The 27114-nt window shown below is 37.9% G+C and overlaps 1 protein-coding gene across 2 annotated transcripts; it reads left to right on the forward strand.

The window, feature by feature from the left end:
- Positions 1-1158: 1158 nt before the first annotated feature.
- Positions 1159-25344, forward strand: prr5a (proline rich 5a (renal)). Of its 2 annotated transcripts, XM_051692013.1 has the most exons (10): positions 1159-1405; positions 3986-4166; positions 7749-7859; positions 7956-8036; positions 8820-8868; positions 8975-9032; positions 12324-12415; positions 12539-12679; positions 16391-16529; positions 24006-25344. In XM_051692013.1, exons 2-10 carry the CDS (start codon positions 4006-4008, stop codon positions 24542-24544), a joined length of 1371 nt encoding a protein of 456 aa, XP_051547973.1. In that variant the 5' UTR covers positions 1159-1405; positions 3986-4005; the 3' UTR covers positions 24545-25344. The 2 variants fall into 2 exon arrangements, with proteins under 2 accessions (XP_051547973.1, XP_051547974.1); XM_051692014.1 differs by lacking the exons at positions 1159-1405; positions 3986-4166 and having other exon boundaries at positions 7461-7859.
- Positions 25345-27114: the final 1770 nt, after the last annotated feature.

Consider the following 27114-nt stretch of genomic DNA (forward strand, 5'->3'; position numbering starts at 1 on the left):
ATTGGTTATTAAAGCAGCATGAAGTTGATTCTGGATTTTAATAATAGAAAAAATGATCTTTAATAGGCCTACAAAATAATTCTGCCTGCATGCGGTGATGTTTTATCCAATCTGGCCACTGAACTAAAACGAATCCATAATGCTATACATACAATTCCGTCAAAGACAAGATGCAGAAAACATGGTTACTTCAGTTTTACTGTTCTTACACTGAACATTCTGTCCCCCTCACTTCTGAAATGATTGCTACGCCCCTGCATTTATGTGATGGCTGAAGGCAGTATGCCCCCCCAATGTGTCTTAAGGGAGAAACCAACACACTCTCACGGCAAAATCGTCAGGATTCGTATGACTATTCTAAATTTGGCTAATTCATATGATATTGTGCGACTGCACTCGTTTGAATTCCTATTACTTTCACTACAGCCAATGATGTCGCTAGTCACCGTTTCCATCTAATATGCAACAATTACTTGCTTCTGTCACACACAACAGCTTCCTATCATGTTTACGCACTCTACTGATTGGTTAAGTTTAGATAAGGTGTTTGGTTAGGGGCTTAATATTAATAAGTATGTCCTTAACACCTCGTGCGCGGAACTCGCGCTTACTTCCGCATTAGACATTTGGATTTTGCACGTGATAAAGTCGTACGAGTTTATGCGACCAACATCGTCCGAGACCATACGAATTAGCCAACTCGTAAATTATGTATGACTTTTCATAAGATCGGGTTGGAGAAACGCATCATGTTGAGTGTATGAATTGCATGTGACTATAAACGAGGAAATTCCGGTGAAGTGTTTTTGAAAGGAAATTATGGTAGTGATTTCTTTTACGATGAAGTATTCAGTAATCTGATTACAATGTTAAAGAAATAGTAATTTGTAGTGGATTACTTTTCCGAGTAATTTACTAAACACCACGAAAAGGGAATACAATTTATTTTATTATTTATTTTTCTACGAACATCTCAGAATTACGCAAGCTCATTATCAACCCATTAAATACGCCTTTAAGATAGAAAATGGCAGACCAAAAATTTGTTTACGTTAAAACACCTCTCCGCTTTCTTTATATATCCTGCACAACTTGATCCACCGATCCGATCGTCGCACAATGGTGCGCGTGCATGTGTTCGGGCGTGATCGCGCCCACAGTCTGGACTGCCCGTCTGGTCAGACAGTCTGTAAGCCGGGAAGGGAATAGGAGGGGCGACGGGCAAGTATTGGGGATGCCACAGGAATGATCCATTAACCCGCATAGCCCACATCCGTATTTATGGATTAACTCCTCATACAGTGGCGCTTAAGGCAGTGTAGTCAATCATATTTGTTGTTTCCCTCCTCACTGAAGTCACCTAAATGTTCCTGTTCTTTTCACTCTACACGCGGAGCACATGCTGGTGAGTTGAAACATTGTTACGATGCACTACTGTTTGTATTAGGCGGGGAGTGGTGGAGCTGGGCTTTTATGTTATACCGCATTTTCCTGGATGAATGCTGCATTGTTGCCGTATTGGTAAATATCAGACGTACCATGATAACCAGAAGGTACACCGAGTACCCAGTGCGACAGTCCACCATGAATAACTTGCAGTTAATGAGTGATAAAAATGATACATTGGCGGGCAGGTTGGGTGTTTGTTGATTAATATCGAGTTTTAACGGAATAGCAAAACGGCCTGTGAGGAGAGAACGATTAGTCCTGAAAGAGAGGACGGGAAGTGATGCCCTTCCTCTCTAATTGCCTTCTCGTGTTCACCCAGACTTCGTCGTTACGGCTTTCACCATGTCGCTTTTACCTGTCTGTCTGCATTTGAAAATGGAAACGGACTCCTCCTTCTCCCGTAATATAACGTGGCTCGTGTCCTGGCACGTTGAATGAACAAAGGGAAACTGACATCATGCTACAGGGAAAGTGGAACATAAAGCAAAATCACATGTTTGGGTCTACACCGTGTTGAAAGACTGTTGAGATGCTGCATATGTGTTGTTGTTTTCAAATACCCCTGTAAACAAAGTCTTACGGTCGCGTGAGCAAATGATGACAGAGTGATGCAAGACAAGTCTTTTGTTGTAGTAGCCTTTGTATTTGGAACGCTTCCCAAACGTTCCAATAGGTGGCGCAAGTTCAATTCTGTTGCTGAGGAACACATGGAGGATGAATAACGTAAACAAGCACATCGATCCTTGCTTTAAAGGCATATTTCACCCAAAATGAAAATTCTCTCATCATTTACTCACCCTCATGCCATCCCATATGTGTATGACTTTATTTCTTCTGCAGAACACAAACAAAGATTTTATAAGAATATCTCAGCTCTGTAGGTCCATACAATGCAAGTGAATGGTGACCAGAACTTTGAGGCTCCAAAAAGAACATAAAGGCAGCATAAAAGTACCATATTTTCCAGAATATAAGCCACGGTTTTTGTTTTATTCATTGTCTGAAAGGTCCTGCGATTTATAGTCCAAAGCGACTTATATACATAATTTATACATTACTGATGTCGGCTGGTCAAATACAAACGCACCAAAGAGATGGTAGAAGCGTTTTAAAGGTGCCAATTCAGAATATTTTGCCTATACAAAGTAATTTATGCTACCAGTTTAAATATTTAGTCCATCATAACACTATTGTCGTAATAAACGCTAGACCGCTGTCAAACACTACTCCTCACATGCCCAGAAAATTACGTTTCATCTCACTCAGTCAGTGAACCGGATAATTAATACAGTGCAAAGAGGGTTGCAAATATGAGAAATATCCACAGTCGCTGATGTTAATGAATGAGTAGAATACAACAGGCATATTGTTTTACTCACACTGACTAAAAGCCGTTTATTTGTGCACAGCATAGAGTTACAGATGTTATAAACAGATGTGGCTTACTTGTCGCATTTCTTTCATGAGACATAAAAAAAATATAAGACTGTTACACAAAATTACTTAAAGCAAATTCTCCTGTTTAAAACAAGCCCAAAAATACCATGATATGATGTGTAGGTTCTGAAGTACTGTAATCTTCACAGAATGCATTTGACATCTGAACCGGTGAAGGGAAGTCTGGCAGCTGCTCCCGGGAGCTAATGCACACTCTGTTAGTGCGACTTATACACAGATGCAACTTATCTGTGTTTTCTTTTCTCTCAACAACGCGATTTTGACCCTGTGCGATTTATAGTCAGATGCGACTTTATTTCCGGAAAATACGGGACTCCAGTGGTTAAAACTTTAGAAGTGATATGATAGGTGTGGGTGAGAAACATATCAGTATTTAAGCCATTTATTACTTATAAAATTCCACTTCCACATTCTTGTTCTTTTGTTTATGGTAATTTGCATTCTTTGTGCACATCGCCACCTACTGGGCAGGGAGAAGAATTTATAATAAAAAAGTATTTAAATATTGATTAAATGCTTCTCATCCACACCTACTATATCTCTTCTGAGGACAAGGATGGTACCACTGGAGTCGTTTGGATTACTTTTATGTTGCCTTTATGTGTTTTTATTTTTTTTTATTTTTTATTTTTTATTTTATTTGCTTCAAAGTTTTGATCACCATTCACTTGCATTGTATGGACCAACAAAGCTGAAATATTCTTCTAAAAATCTTTGTTTGTGTTCTGCAGAAGAAAGAAAGTCATACACATCTGGGATGGCATGAAGGTGAGTAAATGATGAGAGAATTTTCATTTTTGGGTGAACTATCCCTTTAAACTCAGCCAAATTGAATGAAGCAAGGACTGGGTGATTCTTCAGCAGAATAATAGAAAAAAAGGAATCTTAAATGTTGCCAGAGTTTAGTCTAATAGTCATATAATTCTGTTTTATAAAAGGGTTATAACATGACCTTATTGTCTACACTGTTTACTAAATATGCTTGCAGTAGAGAGTTGTGAAATTTAAGGATATATATAAGATGTGAACTACAATATACTTTCATTTGGTGTCTTTTCCTATGTTTTTCTGCAATCAGAAGGATCAGAGATGTTCTGAATGAAAGGTGGATCTGGCAGCTTTTCAATAACAATGCTGGAGAACTTGAGTGGAGATCACATTGATCGACCTGCCCTGAGATCATCCACATTCAGCTTCTTTGACCTGTTCACTCTGCCACATTACCTTCACATGGATGGGAGCAGTCATCCGTTCAGGAGGTAAAACTTCATCATGTCTTGAATGGAACATGTCTGGGCTGGGATTTTGTTACTATCATTAAAATAATAGTTGGGTCTCAACACTTTATTGAAATGAGTTGGCAAGACTTTAACACATTAAACACAAAACACGGGAAGTTGAAATTAAATGTCAAGTAGTGATAGCAGTGTCCTGCAGTGGGACAAGGGGCAATGATGTGACACTAATTTTTTTGCTCGGATCTATTAAGTTATTCAAAAATACAATTCACACAAAACAATGACTTGAATACACATCTTAACATGTTTTTAATTACTGACTTCAAAGTAATTTTTATATTTTTACAGGGCTTAAAGTAAAAATTTTTTTAATGTGGCTAGCAGGGCGTGGCCGAGCGAAGACGGTGCATAGCGAGGCCGGGTTGGCACCTGGGGCGAATTATCTCTCGCAGCTTTTGGCGATTACGGTGTTAGCGGGCGAGAGATAAAGTCGCAGCCAGAGCCGCAACAGTGAGAGACACATGGAGAGAGAGAGACGCATGCAGCCGGGTTGACGTGTGCATTCCACGTTGGGCTGAAAAGCCAACAGTGAGAGAGACACACAGAGCTATGTGTGGGGGTCAAGGATTGTGTGCTGAAAAGCAATTTTATGTTGTGTCACACTGAAAAGTGTTTTTAATAAATGTCTTACGTTTGGATGTTTGCCTGGCTCCCGCTTCCTCCTTCATAAGAAAGGCAGAGGTCTGCCACATTGGTGCGGAAACCCGGGACTTTGGAGGAGGATGGATGCACTGTTATGGAGTTCTTGTCACTGGTTGAAGATCGGAGGCAGTCCAGCTGGCTGAGGACCGTTTGGTGGCGTATTCAGGGGCCAGCGAGCCCTCTTCTGTCTCTCTTTCTCTCCTTCCTCTCTCTCTCTCTCTCTCTTTCTCCCTCTCAAGCTTAAATTCTTGAAAAATAAATGTTGGCATAAGTACTGCAGAATAATGCAGAATATTGTGTAATCAACATGTAGGTTCACAAAAAATCAGTTAGGACATCTTTAGACCCTCATGACTGTGTGAAGTTTAATATGGTGTATTTTTTTGTGTGGATTTTCTCCCTCTTTTTCTCCCAATTTGGAATGCCCAATTCCCAATGTGCTCTAAGTCCTCGTGGTGGCGTAGTGACTCGCCTCAACCCGGGTGGCGGAGGACGAATCTCAGCTGCCTCCGCGTCTGAGACTGTCAACCCGTGCATCTTATCACGTGGCTTGTTGAGCGTGTTACCGCGGAGATACATCGCATGTGGAGGCTTCACGCCATCCACCGTGGCATCCACGCACAACTCGCCACGCACCCCACCGAGAACGAACCACATTATAGCGATCACAAGGAGGTTACCACATGTGACTCTACCATCCCTAGCAACACGGGCCAATTTGGTTGCTTAGGAGACCCGGCTGGAGTCACCCTGGGAAAACATTTTGATATTCTTTACTCAAAAATAAAAAATAAAACTTTTTCGAAATTAATTATTAAGTTGTGTACACTAATGTATTCAAGGTGCAAGGAAAGTGTTTTAATGCCATTTACCTGATGGTTACAGCACATGACATTTTTAAATCAATTTGTTTTGTAGAAAATGCAAGAAATGTTTTTCAAAAATGAATGAAATCAAATTATACACAAAAATTACATTTCTACAAACCTGATGTGTGTTTTAAAAAAAGATTTGTAAAAGATTTCTCATTTTTATGACCTCAAACTACCTTATTTGTCATTGACCCAGATTGATACTGTAAATAAGACCCGATCACCCTGTACTTCATCTAAAACTATTTTAAACAGTATTTTTATGATGTGGCAGTTTTTTATGACCTCATATTAACTGAGAGACTACGTGGAATATTTGTATCTATAAAAATGTACTTGATACACCTATGATTTAAATAAACAAGAAAAGTTTTTTTTATATGGTGAAAAGAAATGGTGACTAGTTACAGCACCTAAAATATTCATTTTCCATAATATATTCATGTAAATTTCAATCTAAAATCTTTGTTGAAAAAAAAAGTTGATGTCCATGTTGTTTGTCAACTACTGGCATACTCACATCCTGCTATACATACTCATATCCTGATATTTGTTTGTGCATTCTTGTGGTACCATTGTAACATTTACCCCAAATCAGTCATTTTTTAAAATATTCTCACAATGTGTGACATTCCTCAACTTACTACGTGTCAAAGGACCCACAAATCTATTTAGCATCGATATGATGCAATGGGAGACAAGACAAAACATGTTCCAGGAACTGTGACAGATTAATCAATAGGAATGTAAATTCAATGAGAGCAGATCAGACCATTGTGAAATGGATCAGATCTTTCCAGGCCAAAGTCAACAGAGTACAGTCAACCCAGCAGTTGATGCATGTTTACAAAATAATACTTGGATTTTAAGTTTACCTTTTATGATGAAAGCTAGATTTTTACATTTTCTGATGAGTGAATGTTGTGGGTGTTGCTAGGGCAATGCAGTTGCTAAGGCGTTCTGAGTGGTTGCTAGGGTGTTCTAGGTGGTTACTTACTGGCCCAAGTCTCTATGATGCTCTGGTTTCTAAATATGGCTCAGGTTGCACCTTCAAGTAAATCTATGAGATTATCCGCGCATTAAGTTTGATTGCTTGGAAAAGTGATAACACACTTTTCACTCATGTCCGTAGCACAGACAGTGCACGATGAGTTACAAACCGAAGTTAAATACATAGGTTCAGTGCTTTCGAAACAACATGATCAAAAGGGAAATTGACATTTTACAGATGCTTTTATCCAAAGCAACTTACAGTGCCCTTATTACAGGGACAATCCCCCTGGAGCAACCTGAAGTTAAGTGCCTTGCTCAAGGACACAATGGTGGTAGCTGTGGGAATTGAACCAACAACCTTTTGCTTACTAGTTCAGTGCTTTAGTCCACTACGCCACCACCACTCCTGTTGATATGTTGCTTCCCTTCCACCTCTAAAGCACATATGTAACCATATGTTTAACCACACTTCCAGCTTCCATCTTTAAGAAAATTAAGCCATATTCAGAACTTTGCACTGCCCAAATGCCAACTTTTTTGATGCCATGCCAGCTAATCACTATTTTACTAGTATGTCAAAAGCTGTTTGGAAGCAGCATATCCTCTTCTGAGAATTTAGTTATCAGTGTGGAGCAGTAAGAAGCCTCTTCTCCAATTATCCAGCTTATCTCTTTCAGTTTAAAACTCACCTCACACCTCACAAGAGAAGCATGTTGTCATTCCCTTGCATTGGGGAGTGAAAGAAAGAGAGATTTGGTTTTGTGTTGCACAACTATTAAACGAGAACTGTTTATCTTTGTGGGCGTGTGTGTGTTTGACAGAGAGTGAGCGAGATTGCGGTAAGGACTGGAATAAACTGTTAGATGGAAGGAAATTGGTTTCTCAACAATAAAACGATAGTGTCCTCCCCTTTTGCTAATCTGGCTGCATCTCTGTTGTTAATGTGACTATATTAACCCCTCCCTTTCTCTCACTCTGTATTGCAGTTCTTGACTAACTGTACCGTGTCTCTTATTCCCCTGTTTAAAACCATGAGGACTCTGTACCGGTTGAAGTTAGTGAGTTCTCCAAATCTGAGTCAACTGGGGAAAAATGAAAAGGCTTCATTGGAAGAGAGAGGATCGGGCCCTAATGCCATATGGAACAGGTTGGTGCGTGTGTTGTGTGTTCAGTGCATGTCTATAAGTGTCATGAACTGAGCAAGACGTCTTTTGTCATTTCATATCTGCACACTTCTTTGCAGCATTCACAACGCAGTTATTGCTGTCTTCCAAAAGAAAGGGTTGGCGGACAACGAACTCTTTACACTTAATGAAGGTGTAAGGTAAAACAACATGAAATGAATTGTTTGAGTAGATACAGATCTTTTGTTTGTTTATGAAAAGATTGCTGTGGGCAGGATTGTGAATTATTTAGTTCACTATAAGCATTGTGTAGAATGTAAACGTCGGCAGTTGTGGTCTGGAGTCTTTCTCATTATCAGCACAAAACAGCCAAGAGAGGACAGAGAGCCTCCGTTATTATGTAACTATTACAAGAATTATAAATTGTGAAACAAAAGTGTTCCAACTAATTTGGTAAATCTTACAAACCATGACCGGGTCATATTTCTCTGCAAAAAAAGAGAGAGTTATATATATATAAAAAATGAAGCCATTAAAAGGATAGTTCCCTCAAAAATTTTAATTATTTTATTATTTTCTCAAGTTGCTTGAAACCCATGTGAATTTCATGGAACACAAAATGTGATTCGTTGTCATTTTCTTAATGCAAAATATGACTCAAAAAATTATTTTAGCCTATTTTTAAGATTTGCGCATTTCAATTCTATAACAAAATTCAATTGTGTTTTTTTTTTTTAACTAAAATACATAAAATATTTAGTTTTGTTAATGTTATTTTGTTAAAGATTACTCAATTTGATGGAATTTTGTTACAATTATTTGTTTAAAATTATGTTTTTGTGAAATCCACCCAATAGTAATTTATTCTAAAGTAAAATTCCCTAATTCTTCAAACTGCCATATTACTCTGTATATATTATGATTGCTCCTTTTAAATATTTTTTATTGTGTCTTAAAAATTCTGCTCTGTTTTATTTTATCAGGCAACTATTGAAAACAGAGCTGGGCTCATTTTTCACAGAATACCTTCAGGTGAGACATCTAGAAAATATCTGTTCATCCAGCCGAATGTGTTTGTTCGAAATAATTCAGTAAAAAATTAATTAATTTAATTTGCTTATCTTTTCCCCATTCTCAGAATCAGCTGTTGACTAAAGGCATGGTTATTTTACGGGACAAAATAAGGTTTTATGAAGGTATACCCAGACAAAATGCATTTTCTTGTAGCATAAAAGTTCTGCTTTTTATTTTATTTTTTACATTTTTATAGACTTTTTCTCATTTACAAAATGTTGATGCAGTAAATACACTTGAAGTCAGAAGTTTACATACACCTTAGCCACATTTAATCTCAGTTTTTCACAATTCCTGACATTTAATTTTAGAAAACATTCCCTGTCTTAGGTCAGTTAGGATCACTATTTTAAGAATGTGAAATGTTAGAATAATAGTAGAGAGAATGAATTATTTCATTCCGAGTGGTTCAGAAGTTTACATACAATTTGTTAATATTTGGTAGCATTGCCTTTAAATTGTTTAACTTGGGTCAAACTTTTTGAGTAGCCTTCCACACGCTTCTCACAATAAGTTGCTGGAAATTTGGCCCATTCCTCCAGACAGAACTGGTGTAACTGAGTCAGGTTTGTAGGCCTCCTTGCTCGCACACGTTTTTTCAGTTCTGCCCACAAATTTTCTGTCGGATTGAGGTCAGGGCTTTGTGATGGCCACTCCAATACCTTGACTTTGCTGTCCTTAAGCCACAACTTTGGAGGTATGCTTGGGGTCATTGTCCATTTGGAAGACCCATTTGCGACCGAGCTTCTCATGTCTTGAGATGTAGCTTCAATATATCCAAATAATTTTCCTTCCTCATGATGCCATCTATTTTGTGAAGTGCACCCGTCCCCCCTGCAGCAAAGCACCCCCACAACATGATGCTGCCACCCCCATGCTTTACAGTTGTGATGGTGTTCTTCAGCTTGCAAGCCTCACCCTTTTTCCTCCAAACATAACGATGGTCATTATAGCCAAACAGTTCAATTTTTGTTTCATCAGACCAGAGGACATTTCTCCAAAAAGTAAGATCCTTGTCCCCATGTGCACATGCAAACAGTAGTCTGGCTTTTTTGTAGCAGTTTTGGAGCAGTGGCTTCTTCCTTGCTGAGCAGCCTTTCAGGTTATGTTGATATAGGACTCGTTTTACTGTGGATATAGATACTTGTCTACCTGTTTCCTCCAGCATCTTCACAAGGTCCTTTGCTGTTGTTCTGGGATTGATTTGCACTTTTCGCACCAAACTACATTCATCTCTAAGAGACAGAATGCGTCTCCTGAGCGGTATGATGGCTTTGTGGTCCCATGGTGTTTATACTTGCGTACAATTGTTTGTACAGATGAACGTGGTACCTTCAGGTTTTTGGAAATAGCTCTTTTTTTTTCCTGTAGTCTTGGCTGATTTCTTTTGATTTTCCAATGATGTCAAGCAAAGAGGTACTGAGTTTAAAGGTAGGCCTTAAAATACATCCACAGGTACACCTCTAATTCAGTACACCTCCTATCAGAAGCTAATTGGCTAATTGGCTAAAGGCTTGACATAATTTTCTGGAATTTTCCAAGCTGCTTAAAGACACAGTTAACTTAGTGTATGTAAACTTCTGACTTGCTGGAATTGTGTTATAGTCAATTAAAAGTGAAACAATCTGTCCGTAAACAATTGTTGTAAAAAGTACTTGTGCCATGCACAAAGTAGATGTCCAAAGCGACTTGCCAAAACTATAGTTTGCTAATATTAAATCTGTGGAGTTGTTAAAAAATTAGTTTTAATGACTTCAACCTAAGTGTATGTAAACTTCTGACTTCAGCTGTACATACTGTACAACCCCAATTCCAAAAAAGTTGGGACAGCATGAAAAATGCTAATAAAAACAAAAAGGAGTGATTTGTAAATTATATTCACCCTTTGCTATATCAAAAGCACTACAACTACACATTATATGATGTTTTTCCTTGTGAATTACATGTTTTTTTTTTAAATGTACAGTAATTTCAAATCAGATGATTGCAACACGCTCCAAAAAAGTTGGGACAGTCGAGTGTTTACTACTGTGAAACATCACCATTTCTTCTAATAACACTTATTAAGCATTTGGGCACTGAAGACACACGTTTGTTAAGTTTAGAAAGTGGAATTTTCCCCCAGTCATCCATTATGCAGGTCTTTAGCTGCACAATTGTACGGGGTCTTTGTTGCCATATGGTGTGCTTCATAATGCGCCACACATTCTCAATTGGAGACAGGTCAGGACTGCAGGCAGGCCAATCTAGAACCCACATTCTCTGCTTACACAGCCATGCACTAGAAATCTGGGCAGTATTTGGTTGAAGTTGCCCTGCTGGAAAATGCAGGGACTTCCCTGGAAAAGACGGTGTTGGATGGCAGTGTATGTTTCTCCAAAATGTGTACATATCAGTCTGCATTCATGGTGTTCTCACAGTTGTGCGAGTTACCCATGCCATGGGCACTGACACACCCCTGGCCCGTACAGACACTGGCTTTTGGATCTGATGCTGATAACAGTTTGGATGGCCCTTTTCCTCTTTGGCCCGGCTAACACAATGACTTCGTTTCTCAAAAACTATTTGAAATGTGGACTCTTCAGACCAAAAAACATAATTCCACTGATCTACTTTCCATCTAAGATGAGACTGAGCCCAGAGAAGTTGGCAGTGCTTCTGGACAGTGTTGATGTAGGGCTTCTGCTTTGCATAGTAAAGTCTTAACTTGCATCTGTGGATGCAGCGGTGAATAGTGTTGACTAACAAAAATTTACTAAAGTAATCCCAAGCCCATGTTCATGATATCCATCACAGATGAATGATGTTTTTTTAAGACAATGACGTCTGAGGGATCAGAGATCACGCGCATTCAGAAGTGGTTTTCGTCTTGCCCTTTATGCGCAGAGATTTGACCAGGTTTCTTGAAGCTTTTAACTATATTGTGCACTGTAGAGGGTGAACTGCCCAAAATCCTTCCAATTTGTCTTTGGGGAACATTGTTCTCAAAGTGCTAGATTATTTGCTGAAGTATCTGTTGGCAAATTGACAAGTCTCGAATGATCTCTGCTCTTGAAGGACTAGGCTGTTTTTGGAGGATCCCTATATACTATGACAGGACTGCCTCACCTGTTTAACATATCCTGTTTCACATCGCCTTGTTATTTCAACTCATAAAATTGTTATTAGTCTTAAATTGCCCCTGTCTCAACTTTTTTGGAGCGTGTTGCAATCATCTGATTTGAAATTACTGTACATTTTCAAACGACAATGAAATTCACAAGGAAAAACATCATATAATGTGTAGTTGTAGTGCTTTCAGTATAACAAAGGGTGAATATTATTTACAAATCACTCCTTTTTGTTATATATACTGGGTTGTATATAACACAGTATTACCCTTCTACAAACTGGTTTTCTCTGGCTGAAAATAGGTCAAAAATTATTGGACTCTTTGGCCGAGACTTGGGACTTCTTCTTTTGTGATGTTCTTACTATGCTTCAAGCCATCTTTCACCCTGTCCAGGTACTGTTCTTTCAGACTATGAAATAAAGTGTCAGACATCCATCCATAAGCACGTAATTACAAATGTCTGCACAAATGAAAGCAGTGTTGTCTGAAGGTGTTTGTATATTGATGATACCTCAGGGGAAGGAGCCGTCAGTGCGTCAGCTTGCTCTGCTGCACTTTCGAAACACCATTACCCTTAACGTGAAGCTGGAAGAGGCTCTGTCCAGACCACGAGCCCGTGTCCCCCCCTCCATTGTCCAGATGCTGTTGGTGTTACAGGTACACAGGGATTGGGAGTGGGTCTGTATCACTGTCTGTATTCCCAGTTCAAAAACAGTTAGATCATATGAAAGCTACACCCATACTGTCATGAGTTGCACCTAAAAATTATAACATAGTGACTTCAGGGAACAGGTAATTTCCATATGATTTCAGCAATTGTGTCATGTTGACTGAAACAATAATCATAAGTCTTGTGTGTCTCAAATAAAATGACTATAATTAGTATTTCAGAAGGGATACAGGAAGCGAGTCGAAGTAAGTCCCAAATTCACAAACTGTTCTTAAGAAAAAAATTCTTAACCATTTTCTTCTTGTTTTCTGAATTAAGCAAAAAGTTACAAATAACTTCTAAAGAAAGTTCTTATCTTTTTTCTTTAAATTGTTCTTCAGAAAAAAATTGATTTTAAAATCTTAAAGTTAAGATAACCTCACAGTTAATCTCTAAAGGTAAGATGTTTAATGAATTTACTGGGTTGTTTTAAATGTCATAATGGGCTGTTTATGTAGAAATGGGATTTTAGATGAAAACATGTTTTTGACTGGTTTTTGTTTTATGATATTTTTATTTTGAGCTTTCACACCATGTAAATGTTATCACGAAATTCAAACAATAAATGTTGTTTTCATGCTAATTAATTCAAATGGATGGACTGCATAGCACTCCATAGAGTCCATAGAAACATACAGCATTTACATTATAACAATGGTTAACACATAGATAAAATTGTCATTAAGATTTACCATTATTGAAGTATTCAATTTGCTGTATTAGACAAGGCAACCTCATGAGCAGGCAAGTATAATCAGACAATGTCAAAGCATGTCATTTAAGAATAAAAAGTGATAGTTCATCCAAAAATGTAAATTCTCTCATCATTTACTCAACCTCATGCCATTCCAGATGTGTATGACTTTCTTTCTTCTGCTGAACACAAACAAAGATTTTTAGGAGAAAATCTCAGCTCAGTTGGTCCTTACAATGCAAGTGAATAGTGGCCAAAACTTTGAATCTCCAAAAAGCCGCAAGCGTTTATGCCGATTTAAGCATGATGTCATCATCAGTTGCAAAAAAACAAATGCACATATGCATCATGAATGACAGGAGAACGTTGTGGGACACAGAAGAGGTGAGGTGCCTTTTATATACTGCATATGCATGAGTGAGCGTGCTACTAGCTGTGTCCTCAGAAAATATCTTTTCTAAGCATCAGATGTAGTAGTCTTCTCCTGGACATGTACAACTGCTGAATTACAGCATGCGACACACAGAGGCGCAAGTGTTGTTAACTCATAATGACATCAAATTAATAGAAAATACACACAAATATATAGACCCGCATTTGAGATGATGTAAGTTGATGACGAAAAAGCATAGAAAATCATGTGTGAATCTGAAACCAGACCAACGCTGCGGGGGGTGCCGGGAACAGTCGCATTCGGTTTCTGACAGCAGAAAATGTGCCTAGTGTGAAAACCACCTAAAAGTAATCCATACGACTCCAGTTGTTTAATCTATGTCTTCAGAAGCGATATGATAGGTGTGGGTGAAAAACAAATCAATATTTAAGTCCTTTAAGATTTGAAAAATGAATTCAAATCACTAAAAACAACAGTAGAAGAATGTGAAAGTGGAGATTTATAGTAAAAAAGGGCTTAAATATTTATCTGTTTCTTGCCCACACCTATCATATTACTTCTGAAGATTAAACCACTGGATTACTTTTATGCTGACTTTTACTTTTACTATTCGCTTGCATTGTAGGGACCTACAGAGTTGAGATATTTTTCTACAAATCTTTGTTTGTGTTCAGCAGAAGAAAGAAAGAAAGTCATACACATCTGAGTAAATGATAAGAGAATTTTTTATTTTTGGGTGAACTATCCTTTTAAAGGTGCAGTATGTAAGACTCAGAAACCCTTGTTATTATTGACACCTGTGGCCATTAAGTGAACTGCAGCCAGCTGCCTGTTGCTCGTGCTTGTGCACACACTCTATAGGGACATGAGCGAGCGAGCATCGACCAAAACAATGACGTAACGTACAAAGAGACTGAACGTGATTCACCGACATCATGCTGACAGATGAGGTAGCATAATTAAAATTACACAGTTATGATTGATTTATTACAAACTTTGAGACTGTATATTATATTTGACTGTCCAGTGCTGGAACAGGGCTAAAACAAAGTGTGGATATAGGTCTGACTATGCGAGACTGTAGTTTGAAGTAATCACTTTTCTTTGCATGATACATTGACTGCATTTATACGATAGCCTATGTCGGCGTTAGCTAGCTAGGCAGCTTTATCAATAGCTGTTAGCTAAATTTGGTGGATGATGACAGTAGCTGTTTATAAAATAGACTGTACATTATAAATATGTTGACAATTCAGTTTTGATGTGATTCCATCACAACTGTCATTTTTATATATTGATGCGCTATTGTTTTATAATAATAGAATGTATATATTTTCTGTATAACCAAGTTAGGTTACACTAATGAAGGGGTCTTTTTGCATTATCTTGAACATTGTCTAGCATTCATTTCATGTATTATTGTAGTTTATCTTGCTGAATAATTACAGATTAACATTGACATTAACCTGACTTTTAGTATAAAGAGAAGATCGTTGAAATTATTTGAAAGTGCTGGGAGCCGGATGTTTGCTGGATTCCATCTCTAAGATAACGTTACCTAGTGTTGCAGTTTGTTGTCGCTGTTGAATAGCAGAAGAGAAGCGATTACTGTCTGAGGCAAGGCTCTCGGGAGCGCACATAAACGTCACATCCTTTGGATTTTCACGGCAAAAGCGACCCGCTCCCTTCACATGAAAATCAGTCTACAGGCTTTAATAGGCAACCTAGGAAGTCCAGGAAGGGCTAATTTTTTACGTTGCGTTACAAGCCGTTCAGACATTGGCAAAAAAAAGGCGAATATTACATGAAAAAAGTTACATATTGCACCTTTATGAAAAAAAATTGATGTTCTTAAGAAAATATTCAAGAACTTCTCAGGAATGTTTCAAGAATTGCACTTAGGAACATTCTTACAAACTTGTTATAATTTATCCTAAGAACTTATGCTTATTCTTTTTTTAACATTTTCGTGAATCTGACCCCTAATTTAAAAAAAGTGGTAACCTGCAATTGTTAGCTCAAGGATCTTTTTCTACTTGATGTAACTCATAAAAATTACTTTTCTGGTATAACCTAATTTGTCAGGTAGATTTAGTCAGATTAAATAACTTTTTGACTTGAATAAAATCTTTTATTTAGATTTTGCTACATGAAGCACATTTTTTAGGTTACCTGACATTCTTTTTTTTACAGCATGGAAATTTCAGGGAATTTTAAAATGGTGTGTTCCAGAACTGGAAAACTAAAGGAAATTAATACAATCTTAAAAGTCATGAAAATTTCTATAATGAAAATATGTGTTTTTAGTTATGCTCTGCTCTAAAAGATTTCATCAGCTAGATATTGCTCTTGTGTAGAGTAAAATTTTATCACAACAAGCCATAGTTATGCCACATGTAAATAAACCATTTTATGGTTTTTCAAGTGAACTTTTTAATGAATTTGTCGAGTGATTCATTAGCGATTCAGTTGAAATCAAAAAGCTTTTATCCAGTAATCACAAACGACTAGAAAGATCTTGGAAATTCAAGTGTAGGAACACTGTAAAAAAGTAATCTTCATGTCTCTCAGGGGGTTCATGAATCTAAAGGTGTGAGTGAAGAATACCTGAAGTTGGAGTCTCTCATTCAGAAGGTTGTGTCACCATACCTGGGCACACTTGGATTGCGATCTCATGAGTGCGGTGCTTCACTGTGCTCCTGTGTTACTGGTGAGAGATTAAAGTTGATGACTTTGGAACAAAAATGTTGTCAATGTTTAGATTCCTGATTTTAAGGATAAGTTCACCCAAAAATGAAATTCTGTCATCATTTACTCAGCCTCAGGGTCGTTCCAACCTGGTGTTATTTTCTTTCTTCCGTGAATCACAAAATATGGTGTTACATAGCAGAATGTCCAAGCTACTCTTTGCTATACAATGAAAAAAGATGGTTATATGAGAAAGTTCCCTGTTGACCTCTCTCATCAACAAGGCATTTCCATCCGCAGAACTGCCGCTCACTGGATGTTTTTTGTTTTTGGCACAATTCTGAGTAAATTCTAGAGACTTTTATGCATGAAAATCCCAGGAGATCAGCAGTTACAGAAATACTCAAACCAGCCCGTCTGGCACCAACAATCATCCATGCGATTATCTAAACAGCCAATCGAGAGGCAGCAGTGAAGTGCATAAAATCATGCAGATACGGGTCAGGAGCTTTAATGTTCAGATCAACCATCACAATGGGGAAAAAATGTGATCTCAGTGATTTGGACCGTGGCATGATTGTTGATGCCAGACGGGCTGGTTTGAGTATTTCTGTAACTGCTGATCTCCTGGGATTTTCACACACAACAGTCTCTAAAATTTACTCAGAATGGTGCCAAAAACAAACAAAAAACATCCAGTGAGCGGCAGTTCTGTGGACGGAAGCACCTTGGCCAGGCTGGTTCGAACTGACAAAGTCTTCGGTAACTCAAATAACTGCTCTGTACAGTTGTGATGAGAAGAATATAATATCAGAATGCTATTCTGAGATGCGGGTTGGTGCTGTTTTGGCAGCACAAGGGGGACCTACACAATATTAGGCAGGTGGTTTTAATGTTGTGGCTGATCGGTATATACAGCCAAAAAGGGAAAAAGCACCATACAAGTTGTCCATACAACTCTTGTGTTATATTCCAGGCCTTCTAAAGCCATACAATATCTTTGCGTGTGGAACTGGCTGAAATTTAAGCCATAATTCACTGATAATTTCTCATCCACCAAGGCTCTCAAATCTTATTCGCTCATGTGTTCAATTCAGGTTTGGCATCATTTGATGCCAAGTGGCATTGGTTCTCTTGTGTCACATGATATTATCAGTGAATAACAAATTAAACTTGAGTTTGTTCCTCACACAAAGCGATCACTTAGAATATAGTGCATGAGTCATACAGACTATTTTTATTATACTTTAATGGTACATTTTTGCCCTTTTTGGAGCTTGGTAGTATGGAAAACAGGCATTCTGCATAGAATCTACTTTTATGTTTCATCAAAGAAAAAAATAATAGCCTTGGAACTACATGAGGTTGAGTCAAAATTTTGATCTTGATATGTATTTTAACTCTCCTATTGCGTTCGGGTCATTTTTGACCCTGTAGAGGTAAATCATAATTTTTAAATACCACATCATTTTTCATACGGGAATCAAAATTTGTGACTTTGTCAAGACTACATAATTCAACATAATTCAATAACATAATTATTATTCTTATTATTTTATTTTTTCTTCAGATTTTTATAAGAAATTATTTAAGAGATATAACCATTTTTATAAAATTGTTACATCTTTTGCATTCCCGGGTCAATTTTAACCCGGGCATCAATTGTGGCTTTACACATGATATTATGCAGATATTTTCACACATTTATGAATTAGATTTTTCGTAAAAATACTTTACTTACATTTAGCCTCTTTCCCAAACTCACACACTTTTTTGTCTCAAAATGGGACTGCATCTTGTTTACAAACATGTACACACATACACAGAACTGACAAAACATATGTAACAAACATAAGAAATAAACTATATCAAAGGGAAAAATGCCTAAAGAGAGGTGTGGCAAGAGCAGAAGTTCAAGCACACATAGTCTGAAGAAAAGTCCACATTTTACTCTGCCGCCCTCTACAGACTGATCTGATAATGAACCAGCTTGCAGCATACTCGCACATTAAAGAGGCCCTGTTATGCTTTTTGGGATTTTACTTTTCCTTTAGTGTGTAATATAGCTGTTTGTGCATGTAAACAGTCTGCAAAGTTACAAAGCACAAAGTCCACGCCAAAGGGAGTTGCTCTCTCCCACAGAAAACACTGCTCCTGAACTGCCTGAAACACCTGGTTTGCAGACTAGCCATTACTTCCGTGACATAGCTACATCACTATGTAACACATTTGCATAATGCCTGCCTAATGCCCAGGAGCTGAAATTCGGTTATGGTAAGGGACGTTACATTTCCGACACATGCTCTAAGCAGTTGACCAGTCACAACAGACTGGGCCAGCTAACCAATCAGAGCAGACTAGGCTTTTCAGAAAGGGGGGCTTTAAAGAGACAGGAGCTACAACAGAGCGTTTCAGTGAGAGGGTCAAAAGAGGTGCTGCAGCAATGTAAAATATGAGAAAAATAATGTGTTTTTTGAACATTAAAGCATGTAAACATATTCTAGTAAACCCCAACAATAAAATTATGAACCTGTAAATGAGCATAATATGGGCTTTTTAATATGGGATCAAAATACCGTCAAAAGTATTGCGGTCACGGATCCAAAAATAATAAGCGTGAATCAAAACAATAAGCACGAAAATAAATAACAAGCGCAGATCAAAATAACAAGCACAGATCAAAATAATTAGCACAGATCAAAAAATAACAAGCATGAATCAAAAATATATAAACACATTTAAAATATGCTGCAAAAAAAGAAAAATTAAAGCAAAGTCATACGAATTGCAAACAAAATCATGTTTTCCTTGGTTATAATGCTGTTTTTGGTGCTCTGACAATTTTGCTCATATTTTAATATTTTTTTTTTTTTTTGCACGCTTACGCTGTATTTTTCTTTGCCTTTGTTTGCAAATTCTGCACTTGGTTTTCCAAAACTTGCGAGTAGAGTTTCATGTAAATCAGGGGGCGTTTTGCGTCCCCATTGGTCCACTTTGGAATGGACCTCGTCGGGCCCATTGGGGGGGGTGGGGTTCTCCCCTTTTCTCCCCAATTTTGGCATGCCCAATTCCTAATGCACTCCAAGTCCTCGTGGTGGCATAGTGACTCACCTCAATCCGGGTGGCGGAGGACGAATCTCAGTTGCCTCCACGTCTGAGACCATCAGTCCACGCATCTTATCACGTGGCTTGTTGAGCGTGTTACCATGGAGACATAGTGCGTGTGGAGGCTTCACGCTATTCTCCGCGGCATCCACACACAACTCACCACGCGCCCCACCGAGAGCGAGAACCACATTATAGAGACCACGAGGAGGTTAACCCAACGTGACTCTACCCACCCTAGCAACCGGGCCAATTGGTTGCTGAGGAAGCCTGACTGGAGTCACTCAGCATGCCCTGGATTCGAACTTGCGACTCCAGGGGTGATAGTCAGCATCTTTACTTGCTGAGCTACCCAGGCCCCCCGGTCCACTAGTTCTTGATCGACAGCTCCTCCTCTAGCCAATCATTCGAAGAGGGGAGGTGACGTCACTCCAATGCGACTCGATGCTCAATCGCACGATGGTAGATGAAGATGGATAACCGTCAGTTTGCAAATCCTGGACAGTCACAGGTAATTGAATATAACTATATTATCTGTGGTTGATAGATACGCTGCTTGTGTCTGTTTTGAATATTTTCTGACAGCTCTAGGAAACAATGTGTTGTCCGAGTAGGCCATTATCATAGTCCGTTAACACATGTATCGAGTCAGCTGAATTTAGTTAGCAGAGTTTTTAGTTTAGGCATTATTTAAGACTTCCTTTTGTAGGTTATTGGCTGCATATCAAAAAAAAAAAAAAAAAACAAGGCTGGGTTGGTGTGGATTTTTGATGCATGTTTTTACTAGCTGTATCAATGTAGTCGTGAGTTCGGAACCCAACTTGATCCACTTTTCCATGTAATGTGCCGTTATGTACTGATCCTACGTTGGCATGGCTACATGTAGTTTCTTTCTCCACGATACTGCAGTGAAATCATAAACAAGTGACTAAGCGTCCCCACGTCAATAAATAATGCAATAAAGTTGGCTTGACGTTGGAAGTTCTTTATTCACAAACAGTCACAAATTTAGAGACCGTCTCTAAAGATACAGGCAACAGTGGAGCATACATATCCAAAACATTTACAAACATTTCTATAACATAGAGTATACAACTTAAGTAACATTTGAAGCAAATGACTTAGTCATACAACCACCTCCAATGTGTGCATGTGTGTCAGCAATAATGCACACCTTTTAGATTTCTGACATAATTTAAAAAGAATATCCAAATATATGTAAGCATTTCTATATTCATCAGTATTGTAATGGGCCTTGGTGTCATCATTATTATCTTAAGTCAGGAAATACATGTTTGTATGTTGTTTTGCAGGCTCTTTGTTCCTCACCCAAACAAGAGTAGCCTATTAAATTTAAACAAAGATAAATCAACTTTATATACTGTAAACACAGTTACTGAAGGTTGGAGAAAAAATTGCACTCAATTACAAAAATTTGTTATATCCAAAAGGGTCTTATCTGGTGGCCAGCTGGCAGAAATAAAATCCAGATCCCAACACCAAGGCCTATTACAATACTGATGAATATAGAAATGCTTACATATAATTTGAATTTTTTTTATTATATAAAAAATCTAAAAGGTGTGCATTATTGCTGACACTTACATGCACACATTGGAGGTGGTTGTATGACTGCAAGTCATTTGCTTCAAATGTTATTGAAGTTGTATACTCTATGTTATAGAAATGTTTGTAAATGTTTTGTATATGTATGCTCCAATGTTGCCTGTATCTTTACAGACGATCCCTAAATTTGCGACTATTTGTGAATAAAAAACGTCCAACGTCAAGCCAACTTTATTGCATTATTTATTGACGTGGGGATGCTTAATCACTTGTTTCTGATTTCGCTGCAGTATCGTGGAGAAAGAAACTACATGTAGCCATGCCAACGTAGGATCAGTACATAATGGCACTGTAACACTTCTCAGTGGAAGGAGGAGGTGAGAAGCAGATTTCCTGGTTCAGGTAAGCCTTTTATTTTCCTCACTGCAACAACTACACTCTTTCAGGGCTTTCACAGTGTTCAATAATTCACTCTAAAAAAATAAACAAACTATTTCACAAAATTAAACTCTCAGCTTCACAACAGGGTCTCTGGTGCCCAGGCTCTCTCTCGTCTACCTGCGGTGTGGCTCTATTTATGCCGCTCTCCCTGTGCTCACTGAAATTAGAGACAGGTGTTAGACATAATTTAACTCAGGTGTAAGCGCCCTTACCGCTTTCTCTCTCTCCCCGGAGAGATGCTTGACCACGCCCCCGCTGCCACAGGCACATTACATGGAAAAGTGGATCAAGTTGGATTCCGAACTCACGACTACATTGATACAGCTAGTAAAAACATGCATAAAAAATCCACACCAACCCAGCCTTGTTTTTTTGTTTTTTTCATATATGCAGCCAATAACCTACAAACAAGGAAGTCTTAATTAATGCCTAAACTAAAGACCCCACTAACAAATTCAGCTGACTCGATACATGTGTTAACGGACTATGATAATGGCCTACTCGGACAACACAGTTTCCTAGAGCTGGCAGAAAATACTCAAAACATACACAAGCAGCGTATCTATCAACCACAAATAATATAGTTATATTCAATTACCTTTGATTGTCCAGGATTTGCCAACTGACGGTTATCCATCTTCATCTACCATCATGCAACATGTCGCATTGAAGTGACGTCACCTCCTCTCTTCGAATGATTGGCTAGAGGAGGGGCTGTCGATCAAGAAATAGTGGACAAATGGGGATGCAAAACACCCCCTAAATTTACATGAAACTCTACTTGCAAGTTTTGGAAAACCAAGCACAGAACTTGGAAACAAAGGCAAAGAAAAATACAGCATAAGCGTACAAAAAAAAAAAATGAAAATATGAGCAAAATTGTCAGAGAGCACAAAAAAACAGTATTATAACCAAGGAAAACATGATTTTGTTTGCAATTCTTATGACTTTGCTTTAATTTTTCTTTTTTTTTTATGCAGCATATTTTAAGTGTGTTTATGTATTTTTGATTCATGCTTGTTATTGTTTGATCTGAGCTAATTATTTTGATCTGTGCTTTTTATTTATTTTTGCGCTTTTTATTTTGTTATTTTCGCTTATTCTTTTTTGATTCACACTTTTTACTTCTTATTTTTGGATCCGTGACCGCAATACTTTTGACGGGATTTTGATCCCATACTTTAACATTCAGCTGTTCATGCAAAAAACAGAATACATTTAGTTTAAAACCATGTATACAAGTACATACAGTATGTTGTGTAGTTGTGTTTTATAGTTGTTTTGATGTTGTTTGGTTGGGAAAAAATTATTTGGTTGCGTAGATTTTGACTACTGAGTTGTTTTTCAGCAGTAATGAGTAATTAATTAATATGGAAGTTAATAGGAGAATAACTAGAAATTCTCACTTTAAATATTTATATAAATTTAAAGGTGCACTCAGCGATTCCTAAGAAACAATGTTGATATTCGAACTCAACTGCCAAAACAAACACACCCCTCCCTTTAGTGCTCCTTTGGAAGCTCCTCCCCACAAATTCACACTGCTCTTAGCCCTCGACTTATAATAATCCTTCTTTTTTAGTTTATATTCGTCTGACCTATTTCTCTTGGTCTGTTTCTCAGCCACTTGTCCTCCTTGGAGTTTAGAAAGTTCGCATCAGCCAGATTTGCTGTCGCTCTTCTAAGGTATTTCTCTCTCGCTCTGCCCCCACCCCCCATCCTGTTCACGCTCAAGAACCACCCCCTGTTGCTGATTGGCTGGAGTAATTTTGTGTGTATCAGTCCGATCCACTTTGTTTTTGTCCCGTTTACAGAGCCAGGACTGTGTACAAATACTAGATTTTTTTTTTCAGCCCACCCACAGAACGGACAGCTAGCAGACTGGGAGGAGATAATTGCAGAATTTGACAAAGTGTATTGGATTAGAATTACTGAGTGCACCTTTAATGCAATGTTATATTCAAATGAAATTTAAAATAAACCTTGATACATATCTTCACATGTATCACAGTGGTTTAGCTGTAGTTAATGTATATTTTGAAATGTTAAAGAATTCCCAAAAATGTTAATTAAAAAACCCTGGCATCATTCATAATAACATTTATATTTTTCAGTTAACATGCCAAAAATATAAATCTTTTTACATGTATGAACAGCTAAGAAGTTACCAATGAGCTGCAATTTGGTTTTTAATTAAAACAATTGGATTATGAATGTTTTATAAGCTTAAAATTCCACCGGGTCAAAACTGACCCGCAAATGCAAAAGGTGTATGCAGATTTTGAACACAATAGGAGGGATAAATGCATCAGAACTGCACAATTAGTGGTAGTTTTTCCAGTAGAAAAGCAGTATACCATAACTGATTCCTTAAAAATCTTTCCAGAGAGGCGTTTGCAGTATTGCTGGTCCAAGTCTGCAGACCTGCCCTCCAGTAACCCGGTAGTACGCTCTAAAAGTTACAACATCCCCATGCTGACTCCTGTAGCTGAGTATGACTCTGAGGTCAGCTCTGTGGGCAGTGTAGGCATCCGCCGTCACTCTGCTTGTGATGTCACTTCCTGCTTAGAGCAGCAGAGCTATTCCGCCCTGTCTGTTGGAATAGAGACAAGCCCAACACCCCGACTCTCCCTCGATCATGACATCACCTTGTCTGGTGTGATGCGAGGGGCCACAGGACAGCCCCCTCTCATTTCACCTTCCATCTTCATCCACACCTCTGCGGGGTGTCTTCATTCGGCGAACCCCCAGATTGCTTCATCTGATGTGGATAAGGCCGTTTCCACGCCTCCTAGCTGCTCGTCCAGTCCAGAGACAATTGTGATGCAGGGTTTGGACTCCCTGGAATCCGATCCCAACGGAATATTCATTGACTTTTCTCATTGTCGCTCTGATTCGTTTGGAACCAGCAGGAAAACTAGCTGATGTATCAACTGCTGTGAAGAAGTCCATTTCAGTTAAAAGAATTCAAAACACAGCACTTTAAGTGATGATAATGAGCTACCACTGTTTTCCACTATTATCTGTGAACTTGTGAAGTAGCTACCAGTAGTAAGTCATGTATTTTTAAAACTGGAATTTCATTTGAGCTTTGCTTAAAGCCCAGGGCTCTTTTATGGACATAGAACAAATGGGACAGGACTCGACTTGAAGATATTGGGATTGTTTTCATATGTTCCAAACCTGTGGATGTATTTTTGAATTTTTCTACATAGTTTTTCATAGGAAATTGTGAAAATAGACATGGTCTCCCTTTTATTTAATACACATTTGTACCATCTCTCATTTTATGTTTAGGTGAGCGATAATGTGTTATGAGATGACAGTAGCACTTAATGTAAGAAACACCTGTAGAAATCTGTTTTATTATTGTCACTCATAATCTCATGCACTTTTATTGTCATAGGGCTTTAAAAATGAGTTACATTTAGTGCTTTCTAAAACATTGCCAACTTAACCTGCACTCCTCATGGTATGAAATGAAAATATGACTTGGTCTATTAATTTGTGACAATTAGCTATTGCTAATGACAAAATTTTTAGTGCAGAACATTGTACATCCTGAACATGCTATGTTTGTTTGTGCAGCTTGTTTCTTTTTGAATGTGATAGAAATGAGCTGCCAGAGAGTTAACAGTGTTTGCTAATTGAAGCTAAGTATGTAATGAAATATACCCATATTTAGTGACTGTAGTTGGAAAAATAGTATAGATACAGAAAGAGGATTTAAGATGTTTTATTTTCTTCTGCAGAACACAAATTAAGATTTTTAGAAGAATATTTCAGCTCTGCTGGTCCTCACAATGCAAGTGAATGGTGGCCAAAACTTTGAAACTCCAAAAATGACATAAAGGCAGCATAAAAGTAGTCCATACAACTCCAGTGGTTAAATCCATGTCTTCAAAAGCGATATGATAAGTGTGACTGAGAAACAAATCAATATTTAAGTCCTTTTTTACTATTAATTGTTCTCCCTGCCCAGTCGGTGGCGATATCCAACAGAATGTGAATTGCCAAAAGCAAAAGAAGAAAGTGAAAATGGAGATTTATAGTAAAATAAGGACTTAAATATTGATCTGTTTCTCACGCATGCCAATCATATCGCTTCTGAAAACATGGATTAAACCACTGGAGTCTTATGGATTACTTTTATGCTGCCTTTATGTGCCTTTTGGTGCTTCAAAGTTTTGGTCACCATTCACTTGCATTGTATGGACCTACAGGGCTGAAATATTCTTCTAAAAACCTTAATTTGTGTTCTGCATAAAAAGAAAGTCATACACATCTGTGATGGCATGAGGGTGAGTAAAAGATGAGAGGATATTCATTTTTGGGTGAACTATCCCTTTAAGAAAATTTATTTAATAGTAATCTGATGAATTATGGCGAGCTTCTATTTGAAAATTAACAGTTGATCTCCTAACAATGTTCTCCACAATTGTGGCAACTATGTTGGCTTTAAGAAGCCATTTTATATGAGGGTGATTTTTATATGATATATATAATATCAATTTTATATATATATATATATATATATATATATATATATATATATATAAACTTACAAAAGGGTTTATAACATAGTAATAACCAGATAATGATAAGGTGGAAACATTATCTGGTACTGCTTGAAGAGTTGCCTTATTTCATTAGGAGGATACCAACTAAGAGTTCATTTAATAGGTCAAAACCATTGAACATAACTGTATATTTTACACGGCCAGAGTATGTAGTTCATTAAAAAGGGATGCATGAGATCCATTGTATCAAAAGGTAACAGGTACTTTAGGAAGTTTTTTTATTATGTCTTTTGTTTCTTATTTCTATGTATGGAAGCTTTTTGACCTTGGTTATAAAGCTGATCAGTTTCTCTGTAGTTTTATAGAAAGAGTTGCAGCATCTCTTGCATAGATTTTTACACAAGCAACATTTTTAGACATGTATAATAGGTTTACAGTGGTACTCTTTAATAACTTGCACTGTCATTTTTTAAGTCTGTGCTATGTTTCATACTGAATTTGTTATCAGCTTTCATATGTGCTGCTGTGAACAACCTCAACAAGACCGAATTTGTAGTAAAATACTTGTATGCTTCATGTTTGTGTTTGTGTGTGTGTGTGTGTGTGTGTGTGTGTGTGAGAGAGAGAGAGAGAGAGAGAGAGAGAGAGAGAGAACCAGAGCCCTTCTATCAAGTGAGCCTACAAGGTAAGCAAAGCAATGCATAACGCAGCGGTTCCATAGACATTCTATGAGTGGTACCCTGGCGAGGAGAGTGGATACCTATGGAAGAGACGCTTCAGTCTGCTGAATAAACCTCTTTCGTTAGGAACAGCTCCTTGACAACCTGTCCGTTAATCTTCAAGGGGTTTTACACTAAACAATCCTTTTGGTATGAACTATGTGTGCGGTTTACTACAATAGAACTGCTGTTTTATGAGAGAAGACGCTGACAGTTTTGCGACAGGTAGGTGTCGGTTTACGGCTCTCCATTCTTT

This window comes from Myxocyprinus asiaticus, chromosome 48 (assembly GCF_019703515.2).
Source record: "Myxocyprinus asiaticus isolate MX2 ecotype Aquarium Trade chromosome 48, UBuf_Myxa_2, whole genome shotgun sequence".
Taxonomy (NCBI): Eukaryota; Metazoa; Chordata; class Actinopteri; order Cypriniformes; family Catostomidae; genus Myxocyprinus; species Myxocyprinus asiaticus.

What these genes read in the sequence shown, in the direction of transcription:
- prr5a (XM_051692013.1), top strand. Translation starts at nt 4,006, where the DNA reads ATGAAAGGTGGATCTGGCAGCTTTTCAATAACAATGCTGGAGAACTTG. An exon ending in AGCAGTCATCCGTTCAGGAG is followed by an intron (nt 4,167 to 7,748) that starts GTAAAACTTCAT and finishes TAAAACCATGAG; the next exon opens with GACTCTGTACCGGTTGAAGT. An exon ending in CCATCTTTCACCCTGTCCAG is followed by an intron (nt 12,416 to 12,538) that starts GTACTGTTCTTT and finishes ATGATACCTCAG; the next exon opens with GGGAAGGAGCCGTCAGTGCG.